This window comes from Anarrhichthys ocellatus, unplaced genomic scaffold, assembly GCF_004355925.1.
Source record: "Anarrhichthys ocellatus isolate YVR2014 unplaced genomic scaffold, GSC_Weel_1.0 scaffold2, whole genome shotgun sequence".
NCBI classification, from domain to species: Eukaryota; Metazoa; Chordata; class Actinopteri; order Perciformes; family Anarhichadidae; genus Anarrhichthys; species Anarrhichthys ocellatus.
Window position 1 is genome coordinate 15,743,938 of NW_022280032.1, and position 13,217 is coordinate 15,757,154.

Consider the following 13,217-nt stretch of genomic DNA (forward strand, 5'->3'; position numbering starts at 1 on the left):
GAAATTGATTTAATTGGTATTAGATTAACTCAACAGGTTAGTCTTTAATAACAAAACAACTTTTCACTGGGTTATCATTATTGTAACTGTTTATTGTTCGTGCTATAAATACCCACAGTGTAGTTTGAATTCGTATTCCAAAGCTGCAGGTCATTAATACATCCATGCTGCAGACTTGGGAAGTTTACTTCAAGGGCATGGTGCACATCCACTGCGCCTGCGCGGTGCGAGTACCCCCGGAAGTACTTCTATGCACGCGTAGATTTTGACAACCTTAGAAAGACTACAAAACAACTACCTGGCAGCTGTGTCGGAACAAACCTCTCCAGTAATGCCAGTAACAAGACTACTGTAAGTGTCCAGTTGTTTCTCCTAATCTCTTGGCGTGAATGCGCAAAAGGACGTCCCAGATGGAGATTAAATCGTTGCTAGTCCGCTTCGGTAAACTAGCAAACCCAGCTAACCTTAGCATGTCTTGGGCTTCCAGCTGCCCCCCCCCCCGTATGTCTGAAAGCAGCTTTTTTGCACACGGTTTTTTTCCATTTGTTGCACGCCACGTTGGAGTGCTTAAATCACTTACCTAACCTAACACTGTCTCTGTTAAAATGACGTTACGCAACAAGAACCTATCCAGCATTAGCCAGCTATGCTAAAAACATACTACTGTAAACACGTGACCATGACATCCAGTTCGCTTAATGATCTTTTCTAAAAGAAAATAAAACGTTTTTGACCAGCTGCTGAACATAGTGGAGCGTTTATCAGCCACGTGTTTCCATACGTCATGCCATACCTCACATCAAGTCGCAGGGTGTGGTTTGTGTGATTTGGATGGCAAACCGCAAACAGTGATCACATCCTGTGGGCTTTCATTACAGAGCTCTCGTTTGAAGCGGATCTGTTTTATTTTATTCCTGCTTTTTATCATTTTTTGACAACAAAAGGCTACAGATAAATGTCACCACACAAATCTAGATGGTCTATTGTTCTCTAATATCCTCCCAGTTGTTAGTGGGGTCGTATCAGATACAGGATGTCTGGGAATGATACTGGAGATGATGCAAGTGTGCCTCTCCTCAGATACCCTCTCTACCAGCTGGGAAACCCTCAGCTGAGGATCTTCAGACCCAGCTGGTTCCTGACCCTGGTGAGGCCCGGGAAGGAGCAGCCTCCTGACACCGTCCAGTTTCGCATCCCAATGGAGTAAGTCTTGTTACAGCATTGGAGAAATGCAATGATTCTGTTTAATAACAAAGTAAAAAAAATGGCCACCGCATTTCCCCCATCACTAAAATGATTAACAAAAAATGAACATAAAAAACTTTGTGTTGTAAGCTATATGTATGTTACACCTTCCTCAGGAGCGTGGATGGTACTACTGTACATATAATGCCACTGAAAAGCCCTGATTGTCCATCATAAATGTGGCTAATGTGTGTGTCAAACTTCTTACACAAAGGTTAATAGATTTTACATTTTTTAAGCCTAAATGAAAAACGGATGGTTTGCAGATCATATTAGTCAGTCTGCAATCCTTACTGCTTCCTACTATTAACATGCATTTGTGACACAAGTGAGGTAAAATGATTATATGCTTGTGTAAGTTTACTGTGACTTAAAATAGTTTGCTTCAACTTGCATTTTGGTGTTCTGATGCCACTCTGTCCCTCGAGCAGATGCACAATCAGTGTATTGCTTGTCTGTTATATAATAATACTACATTACTTCTGCTGTGATGAAATGGAGATAAGTAAAGGTGTATGTGTTGATGTACATGTATATAAGAAACGCTAAATAATCACATCATTTGGTTGTCCTGTTATTGCCTAATCATACTTTATTTACTGAGTTCTTTCTTTGCCTCTATCATCTTCTAATAACCTCCGCTTTCATTTTCAGAATACAGTTTTCAGTCCAAATTTAGCTCACATTTCTATTTATTGATAATGTCTATTGTTATTCATTACTACTTATTGCAAATATCAAATCTGATAGCAAGCATCTGATCTAATGCAATTTTATATCATGGACAATCATTTATGGTATCTTTCTCCACTTTCCATAGAGCCATACAATACATACTTCAACATATATATTTAAAGGCTTACTTTATCATATTTGGCCTTTTTAGCAGCTGGTATGGTTTCAGCCCCGCATGTTCGGTTAGATGATGATCATCACAGCAACCTGAACCTGAGAATGAAGCAATTCTACTAACTCTTCCAATCTATGTTGCTTCTTAAGATTAACAATATAACAAGCCCTGTGTGGGCTCTACATTGTAATATTACCAGACTGCAAAATCTGTTATTTTATTTGGCATTCGAGTTATTTCAGACTATTACTTTTGTTTGAGTGTTGTGTGGATATGGTTCATGTTTTAGGCTGCATTGATTTGTTTTTTATGGCACTGTAGCAGTCCTGCTGGACCAGTGACTGTGTAGCTGGATTTGGGCATTATGGCCACCAGGTGGCGTGACCGCCTCAAGAACAGGAACCGGTGGCTCAGTCCCTTAACAGTAAAGTCAGCTCTTACCGCCTTATGTCTTCAATGAGCTCGGTTGCAATGGTGAGGTGAGGTCAAAAGAGCTTTTATTTGGTGCTGCAGTGGAGGTTTGAGCCATGTTGTAAACAGAAAGACGTCATCTAGAGCAGCCAATATTAATATCGACCCAGAAAATTAAAGCAAAATGTTCTTGTTCCTTTTCCAAAACTTGTGTCAAATAGGGTTTACTGCCTCCTTTGCTATACATATAGTGTGTGTGTGTGTGTATGACCACTTTATTAGGTACACCTGTTCTACTGGTTGTTACTGCAAATATCTAATCAGCTAATCGGGTGGCAACAACTCAATGCATTTAGGCGTGTAGACACGGTCAAGACGATCTGCTGGAGTTCAAGTCGAGCATCAGAACGGAGAAGAAAGACGTTTTAAGTGACTTTGAACTTGGCATGGTTTGTCTGTGCCAGACGTGCTGGTTTGAGTATTTGAAAAGCTGCCGATCAACTGGGATCTTCACGCACAACCACCTCCAAGGTTTACAAAGAATAGTCCGAAAAAAAGAAAATATGCAGTAAATGGTAGTTGTCTGGGCAAAAACGCCTTGTTTATGGCAAATGTCAGAGGAGAATAGCCAGACTGGTTGGAGCAGATAGAAAGGCAAGTAACTCAAATAACCACTCGTTAACATCAGGAAAATGAGGCTACAATTGGCACTGGCTTTCCAAAATTGGGCAATAGAAGATTGGAAAAACGTTGCCTGGTCTGGATTTCTGCTGCGATATTCAGATGGTAGGGTCAGAATACGGCATAAACATGAAAGCATGAACCCATCCTGCATTGTAACAAACGGTTCAGGCTGCTGGTGGTGTCATGGTGTGGGGGATAAGTTCTTACTACAAATTGAGCATCATTTAAACACCGTAGCTGACCAGAGTATTCAAGCCCATCCCTTTTATGACCAACGCCTACACATCTTTGGCTACTCCCAGCGGGATAACGCATTATGAGTAAAAGCTTTGTCATTTTAGTTGACGAACACATTTAGTCATAGTTTTCGTTAAAGAAATGAACACATTCTGTCTTGAAACTCAACAGGAGGCCGTTACCAGTCGTCACTTGGCAGCGATGAGCTGATTTCGACTAGGTCACCAAGATTAGCACTGCTCTTCAGGTGATGAGAGCCGCCAGAGCCCACACTGGGAGGAGAAATTGAAGTTTGAGGCAGATCATCTGTGTGTCTCTGGTGGGGTTTAGACCATAATCTGTTCATCCAGGTGCCTGGCCTCCCACTCTGATTCTTGCCTCCTCTCTGCCAAACTCCTAGGGTGCTTATGTAATTGTGAGTGTGTGTGCGCACGCGCTTGTCAGTGTGGGTTAGTCAGTTTGTGAAAATGGTGTGTGTGTATATATGCACGAAAGTGGGGTAAGTGCAGGGTGCGTGTGTGTTTATAAGGGTGTGTAAGGGTTTTTTCCTCGCAGTCTTTGATGCCTGGGAGAGGTGCATGGCTGATTGATATGCTGCTGGGTCCTCGGTGTGCACTTGAAACACTGTTATTTTTTTAATGCTTTTTCGTACACACAATGAAGTAAATGGACACCGATGGAGAGACGGTGACACAAAGCAAATATCACTCCCACTCCCGGCGTATTGATGAGCTGTTATAGTTATGACTCTCGAGGGTAGGCGGCGTCGGCGTGGAAAAGTTGTATTACCGAGCAGCTGTTAATAATGATTATAATAACACGTAGTGGCCTTTATCTCGTTGACACCTGGGAGCTAGATATAAATGGTTGTCGGTCTCTCTCTCTCTTTCTTGCTTTAGTTTTCATGCTTGTTTGCAGTATCGCTCATCTGCGCATGTCTCTCTCTGTCCCACCCGGGGCTCTGCTGTTTATTGTGCTTTTTCTTAAAACACTTTGCAACGCATCCAAAACCAATCCCTCTTTGGCACACCTTTTGAGACACCTGGACTGTGTTCTCTCATACTTCTCTTTCTACCTGCTGGAGGGACATACTTGTTTGTCTTTTTGATTGTTCTCGACCCTTTTGTGCTATGTTAGTATTCCCTCTCCGCTCTTGAAGGAACATCATCAAGTTTCTGGGTTTACACCCCCACACACACACACACACACACACACACACACACACACACACCTCTTGTGCCGACACACACACAAAGAAAAGAACACGCTGAACGTTGTGTTCGGCCGACTGCTCGGTCACATTTCATGCTACTATGCTGTCTAATAACTATGAAACCCAGACCGTGCTGCGGTTTCTCATCGTAGTCGAACGTGAACTAAATGACCCCGCTACACAACAGTGTCTCGTCGTCTCTCCATCTGTTGGATCCAACAGTGTTATGATCGCCATGGCCATCACTATGTTACTGCTCCCCCGTTCCAATTCGTCAACCCCGGGCTCAAGTTGGAAACTGGGTTATTTTTCCCGCTAATTAAACTTGGTTTATGTCACAGGAAGTCATTCAGCGAGCCAGTAGAGGAGTGCAACTAACTGTCGACGCTTTAATGACCTGTCTCTCTATAAGTAGTGAAGTGACGTCTGGTGACCCGCTCTTTGATCTATTTCTCTTCCATTGTCGGACCAAAACCCGAACAATAAATCTAATCCATCACACGCTGCTCTCATACTCTCAACTTCTCAACTGTCTCCTCTCTCCCTAAGTCTCAGGTTCCTTAATGGCTTTCCCTCTAAACAAAGTATGCTATTATGATCTTGATACTTAGTGTTGAGCAACTTCTGTGCATGCATTGTCTCTGCAGATGGGAGGGTTAAAGTAGTGAGTGTGCGTATCTCGACCCAAACCCGACAATGGGGCAGGCTGACAATAAGGAGCGGCTTTCTTTTGCCTTTCATCTGCGCAGAAAACAACTCTCCTGTTTCATTCTCACCACTAAGCCGCTCTGACACAATGTACTTTGATGTTGTGTGTGTGTGTGTAGACTGGTTGGTGTACCTTAGATGTTTGTTGTGTGGTGTGTTAATAAAGTTTCCACATTAGTCGAAGAGGCTTATTAGAACACACAGCGTTAACATATCGGAGGGACAATTCATCTGTTACTGAGTTTATTACTGAGGAATGCTCCTGCTCTTTTAAAGTCGTTACCATTGTTCGCTGTTCCTATTTGCTGATGCATTTTTCCTGTTTGGCATGTATGTCATCATATTTTTCTCTTAAACCATTACATCATTCTGCTGTATTAGCTGATACAATGGCAATTCAAGCTGAAAATGCTACCAGCAAATTACAAAAATAACATCTATGTCAAGCTTGATGGTGGTTTGGCAGTCACTTAAAGGATTTTTCGGGGTAACATGAGGTAAATTGCATGGAGAAAAAAGAGGCCACATAGTTGATGACGTGTTGAAGGGTTGAGGCTCCTCTAAACTGCAGTAAGCGCCTGCAGCTCTGCATCACCTCTATGTGTGGCTGCATCCTCTTCTTTTCCATTGGCTTGCAATACTTCAAGTCGATCTGCCGACCGAAAAAGGCCCCATAAAAAGCCCAAATGTAGATGCAGCCCACTTTCTATCAAACAAGGAACCACATTAAAAGCGTTTCAGTGGTTTGCCAAGTCAAGTAGCAAAAACAAGCAACCTTTCCGAGGAGGATTCATGGTCGCCACAAGAAGCACCAATGGTCACTGAATCATCCCAATACAAAGTAACTTGGAACAAGGAGGACATGTCAACAGCATTCTTTGGATCAAATGCTGTTATAGTGTTTGCTAATTTACAAGGACTGTGGCACGGCATTCAGTTTACACAGCAGAGTACACACTCCATTGTTGAAGCGTGACTCACCATGATGACCGAGATGAAACTGCCAGATTACCAAAGTTTTTCACATAATTTTTTTTTTTCAGTTACCCACTTTCCCACCGCTAAACCAACTGTTTGTTGTTAACCTGAGAAAAGGGTCTACGTCGGTATGTCCTCCCATACTACATGTCAGGTTATTCTGGGTCATATATTGAGTATAGCAACCGTGCTAACATGTTTGTACCATACGTACACATTTGATAACGTTACCAAATATAAGCCATTGAACCTTTTCTTTCTCGTTTTTGTGGATAATGTGAAAAATCGCCATAGTTGAGTATTTTGCAAATAAGAAAATGTCACAATTGACCGACCGTTTCTCGTTTTTGTGGATTTTATCAACTTGTTTAGGTCACAATCATTTACTTTCCAGTTTTGCACCTTTTTAAAGTTTACTCTCATGAACTTGTGAGTAGTAACATTGCTGAAATACAATGTTGAGTCTGTTCTAAACTCAAATCCAATACTTTTAGTTATTGAAACATTTAGAAATATTTTGGCATTTGCAGTCCATTGAGTCAAACAGTACATGCACATTAGAGTGATATACTCTATATATATATATATATATATATATATATATATTCTATATCTTTTTATCTATCTATATGTATTTGAATCTATATTCAAGTAAATAAGAGGTTGTTTTTTAAAATTGTGTTGAGGACCTTCAAATACCAAAGAGCAAATATTATTCAGCCTAAAACAATCCAGATCTGCTTAACTTTAGTGTTTTCAGTCCATATTGTGTATTATTTGTGAGTGGGTGGACATATAGGGCATCCTTTATGTAAGAGAGACGCCACCCATTCACTGGGCAGATGCTCTTTTAGCACCAGCGCATTAAAAGACAAGTGGCATGCAGTAGTCTCTGAGCTGTCAGAATACATTCACTATCCTTATTGTCAAACATGGTCAAAGCCGCCTCTGTCCTGTCATGCACGTTTTCAACGGTGCCCTTTCACCTACTTCTCTCATGTGCACAGGTGTAAATGGACTTTCAACTACTGGAACTGATACTCACAATCTCCTTGGCTCAGTGTGAGTTAGCACTCACATTTCAGAATGGGAAATATTCAGGAGCACGTAGAGTCACTGCAGAGGGAGGATCACATTTGAGAGCAGCTGATCGAGGTGTGCGGCTTAATCTGCAGATTCACAAATCTGCTATATTGTCGCACACAAACCGCTATGTCACAGCGGGGCGAAACGAAGGCATCAGGTTTACCCTGTTTCTTCATCTGTGCCCGCATCCCTTCAGAGACCTCCTGCTTTGAGCACTAGTTGATATCAGATTTAGGTCTTACGTCTCCCCTTCACACCTCCCCCTGAACAATGCAGAACAATATCACTTTTTGAGTTGTTTCCTAACAAGGATGTTCTTGTTTTAGACCTGCTCGGTAACAACGTACCGTAATTGAACCTAATCCGTCATCAGATGCCCTTCTATGTTTTGCTTTCGGAGTTCTTTCATCATCTTTGGGGCGAGGGATCTTTGTAGCGCGTGCGTTTGCGTGTAAACATACACACCGGTTGCTGAGGAACGATGCCTTTTTAGCCCTGGCAGTTGCTAGAGGCAGGTTTTCATACTTCCTGTAAGGCAGAGGTGTGAAAGGTTAGCTTGTGGAGAAAGATGGGTGTTTATACTGGGATGATGATCAGATGCTGCCTGCATCACTTCTGGAGACACCACGCCCTTTCTCTAAGTTTAGCCTTGCTTATGTACCCTCTTAACTTGACATCTTCTCCTCAACTTTCACCCCAAGGCTTTGTATGGGACTGGATTACAGTTTCAGCTGAAATGGAGTCATGTATTGACTCAGGTCAGAGAAAAATCGAATGTAACCCCTCTCAATCTAGTGTTCTGTGTATGTGCGTGTGTGTGTGGATGTATTCATAGTTAATCTCTAAATATAGTGTTCTATGTAAATTAGTAGCCGGTAGGTATGTGTGTTTGTATGTATGTTGCATTTTCTATTTCACTTACTACTGATAAAGATAAATGATCATTTATCTTTGTGTCGTGTATTTGCAGCTAACGCCGGTTCATTAAGCCTATATGTACATGCACAGGCATCTTGTGCAGAGTAACTCTACCATGCTAGTGCATATTTCATATATCTCTGCGTTTGTGGTGATTGGATCATTTGAGTGTTGAAAGCAGCAGGATTTAGATTCTCCTCATTAATCAGGATCAGTGTTTCCTCTGCTAATGATCCAGACGAGACGTCGCAGTCCCCGAGCCACTTTCCTTTCCTCCAGTTCCTCGCCCCTGCATTCTAGGGAAACCTGTCTCTCAGCGCTATCACTCTCTCTCTCTCTCTCTCTCTTTCTCTCTCTCTCTCTCTCTCTCTCTTTCTCTCTCTCTCTTTCTCTCTCTCTCTTCCTCCCTTGAGCTCAAGTACCCCCGGTCGGGCGGCTCTGCTTCACTGCCCTCCAGCACACACACACACACACACACACACACACACACACACACACACACACACACACACTGTGAGATGGGGGGTTATGGGGGGGAGGCGGGTGCAAATGGAGCAGAAAGGCGCATCTGCATGCCGCATCAGAAACACATTTCTCTCTTCTCGACTGGGTAAAGGGAGCAAAATAGTTCCAACGGGACGTTAACAAGTTGGTTTACAGCTTTTTTCACACAGTGATGCAGCAACTCCCTCCCCCTAACGCCGCCAGTAGTCCTAGACCAGAACTGGGTCTGAGAGGCAGAGCTTATTATTATGCTTAGTGGTCTTGTCTATCAAAGGCAGCTGCCTGAAGGTGGTGTTTGGTAGATAAACCGGATCACACTCAAGAGTCACCACATCAAACCACCCTGCTTCTGTAATGGTGAAATCAAATGTGGAAATAGTCAATTAAGTATGGTAAATATATGCCGAGCTTGTTTGATAAACACAACGCAGCAGGTCAAATGGAAGTGTTCCAGGTCTACATCAGTGGAAGCTTTGCCGACATTTATCGTATTATAGAGCACAAGGAAGTTGTTTGTACGGCATGGAAACGCATATTACGTCATTCTCAGGTACAAAGAGTCTTTGTGTTCACAGATGGGATTTTCTCACACAAAAGTTTGCTTCACCTAATATTGTTACAGCAGCTCAAGGTATTGTGCTGTTCCCTCCCTCCTGAACAAAAATAGAGAATATTACTTATTATTCTGTTCTATCAAAGAAACGAATGAGGTGATAGAAGACGCCATATCCGAGGCACTCATGTCAGACCACAGCGTCGCTATTAAGCACTTTGTCAGACGCATTTGGGAAGTGCTCTCCACCAGGCTAATCCAATTGGCTCGATTGATTAGCAGTTAAAAGCCTTTCTTCCTCTGTTCAGAGCAATCCATTCCAAATGCTGCCCAGTGGGCGAGCTCTGGCTGGGCTGGCCCGCCGGATCAGTTGGTGCCAGGTCCACTTCCTGTGTAGGGTTTCACCGGGCGCGATCAATACATGCAGACGGCTAATTGGATGAACACCGACACTCACATTTCTCTTCTCTCCACTTTATGGTCCAGAGAATAAAAGCTGAATATGGGTCTATACAGTAGGGGAGCGTCCTGTCAGTTACAGTCGGTAATATAATGGCAGAGCTTATGGGAATGCAGGGTGGAAATAGGCTGTATCATTCCTATGTAGGTGGCAACTAAGTGAATGTGGTGTTATTTGCTGGACAGTGATCCAGCATTGTAACCTTACACTCACTCAAATCAGTCCGCCTGCAAACACTGATGCTGGATGCCTTGTTTAACTCCTGGTCTCCTTTTGTGTGTTCTTTCTCTTCTCTGTTCATGTCTGGACAGAATGACCAAGTGTGACGTAAAGAACTACCTGGAGAAGATCTATAACGTCCCCATAGGAGCAGTCCGCACCAGGATACAGTTTGGTGAGTGTCCTCACTGCTTTGCACATGCAGAAAGCCATTACATTTACAGAACTCAGAGTGGTTGACACTACCTCCATGGAATTATTTCTCATAGACTAAAAGTACTATTGGACATAGCTCACAGGTCTTAATAAACTGAGACCCGACCTGTGACCCGAGTCAGGGCCAGGTCCAAATTGTATTTTATCAAATTTAGTCCCGTTGTATTGCCACCAATCTAGGATCTGGCTGCCAATATGTCTAATACCAGAATGCATCCATGTGGACTCACAACCATATCTGACCAGAAGGTGCGTCGTCATCAAAGGAGAACAATTATTCTTTGACATGAAATGGAGATTTGGAAGTGAAGTGCCGGAATAATTACATATTGCTACATTTTTTATTTATCTTGTACGTATCCCTGTAAGGCCAATTGTATGCAGCAAATGTTTTGGTTCTTCAGGCCTGAAGTGATAACTCATTAACTGGAGAGGTCTGCGCTATCACATGGGTTTGGCTTTATCTTGCTTTCCCGGTATAGAATGTATTCTATTTGTTGCATCACATTAAGGCGACTGGAGAATAACAACAACAATACACGCAGGCATTATTGCATGAGTCACTGACCTCATGACTAGGAAAGCTAGGGGTTGGAAGAACATTACACACATCATAACTGTACATCTATGTAGGGACGTGGAGCCCGTCCAAACTGCTGAGAGAGGGTGTTAAGGCGGTGGTGAAAACACTTGATTCATGGTATGCAATGCCAAGCCGCAAATATTTCATCCAAATTAAAATCCTAAAGTTGTACTGCAGCTGTTGTGAGTAAATCGAGCGAGGGGTGTACGCACAAACACACGCGCACACACACTCAAAAACACAGTCTCCGTGTGCTGAGCTCTTAACTTCCACCGTGTACTAAACTCTGCCTCAGCAAACACTGTGATGTAAATGAATATTATTGATTTGATAATTTAATGAAAAGAAAGGTAACTTTCAAGCAATTTCCTGCAATAACAAATTATTATCCGACATCGATATCAAACTATTTTATACAGAGTTATACTAGATGACTCACCACAGCCCAATATTGAAAATATACTGTTAAAGAAGTGTTTTGTCAATGCGTACAGTCCCGTCTTTATTTAAAATGTGTCTTTGAAGTATCAAATTATTTGTAGCCTTGAACGTTGTCTGTCAGAAGTTATAAGTAGCTGTGGTCAACTTCCATTCATTTTACAGCCGATTCCAGCGATGAAAACATTTCACAGTAGAAAATAGAAGCATCGAGTCAAACATCTCAAACTACTCCAGCAGCATAATCCCCGATCACTATCCATCCGAATGCTCAGTGACACTTATTATCTCAATACAATTGCAATTGCCTCGGTCTTCCCATTGACGTGCAGCAGCGGGAGTGTTCTCCAGCGGCTAGCTGCGGTAGTTGTTAGCGTGCCTGACTCTCCTTTCCCCCGAACACACACAGCTGCTTATCGGACAATCTGCTGCAGCAGCATTCCAGCCTCCAGCTGTCCCAGGACACTCCACGCTCCCTCCACACAAACACGTACCATTCACTTACAAACTTGCAGCTTCAGGGCTCTAAGTGCCCCCTCCCCTCCTGCCCCCTTGTCAAGGATGATCACAGAGCCAACAGTATTATATCATTGACTTAATATTCCTCTCTACTTTTTATTGGGCGAGGAAACTGCTTACGTTTGTATGGACTGATTTTAGGGTCCCTTCTAGTCGTAAGATTTTTGTAAGTTCATGGGAGAACAGAAGTAGAGGACATATAGGTGGCTTGATGTTGGAGAGGCGTTGAAGGACGTGCTGAGAAGAGCAGGCACAACAGCTCCTTCTGTGCAGCGCCTGAAGGGCCACGAGGAGCCCCCTCTACCTCTGGAGGAGGGAGGACGAGAGAGAGGCACCTAGCTTAGCGTAGTCTATGGTTCGGAGGACCCATCAACGCTGTTTATTACAGTTGTGTCATTAAAAGTGAGGGGGAAAAGGAAAGCAGTGAACTGTGGGGGGACGGAGAAGAAGGCAGCTCGGGGCCCCCGGTGCTCCAGAGGTGCGTCAGAGAAGGTATCCCTGTCTGCGTCAGGAGTTCCACTCCACTGGCAGCACAGAGACAGCAGCGGGCGGAGGAGAGCGGAGGAACGCAAACGACCCTTTCTTCCCTCCATGGGCGGCAGGGGTATTTTGGAAGGAGTTGCCATGGTTACCCCTCCGGCCTGGGATTTGTAATGTGATAGCCGGCTGCCAAACCGCAATCTCAAAGTGGGAGAAATTGTGCTTGCGTTTGCGAGTGTTGCATGAAAGCTCTGTCTGTGTGTCTGTATGCGTTGGGAAAGGCCCATCATGTGAATGAAGAGAAACGCTTCTACTTCTGAGTGTGTGTGTGAGTGTGTGTGTGTGTGTGTGTGTGTGTGTCTCGTGTGTTTGTGGAGGGACAGGTCAGTGTCCTACCTTGCTCGTTCAAAGGTTGTAGCAGTTCCCTGTGGATTTCCTCAGAAATCAGGAACACACAGACACACACACACTCTTTGTTACCTTTGTCTCCCACCCACACATGGCCTCCTGTTAGCCAGGCGGGCGTGTGGAGAGGGGGGGGGGAAAGCTCAGGGCTTTCCCTGAGCATTGGGCAGCCTGGCTAGTGATTACTAGCTACATATATACAACACACAGACGCACACAAATGACTCATTACAGTGGTATGGTTCCCTTGTTTTTCATGCCATAAACTGTTCCCATGGCGATGCAGTCACACAGAGAGTTGACTTGACCACCAGCGTCTCTTTGAGATCCGAGTTCTGAGGCAGATATGAAGCGTTTGATGCTGCGGTCGGTAGCCATCGTTGATGGTAGCGTAATGTAAAGATTGAGGCACCTGTGTGAAGTGCTTTTAAGTTTATTTGAAGCCAGACTCCTAGTCTGTCCTCACACACACACACACACACACACACACACACACACACACACACACAC

At 43.6% G+C, this 13,217-nt stretch overlaps 1 protein-coding gene across 2 annotated transcripts in view; it reads left to right on the forward strand.

The window, feature by feature from the left end:
• The first annotated feature begins 243 nt into the window (after positions 1-243).
• Positions 244-13,217, forward strand: part of mrpl23 (mitochondrial ribosomal protein L23) — a 31,621-nt gene continuing 18,647 nt past the window's right edge. For both annotated transcript variants that reach the window (XM_031861180.1, XM_031861188.1), the window contains exons 1-3: positions 244-351; positions 1,081-1,203; positions 10,159-10,241. In XM_031861180.1, the coding sequence (XP_031717040.1) occupies positions 332-351; positions 1,081-1,203; positions 10,159-10,241 (226 nt within the window). In that variant the 5' untranslated portion in view covers positions 244-331. The remainder of the gene's footprint in view (positions 352-1,080; positions 1,204-10,158; positions 10,242-13,217) is intronic.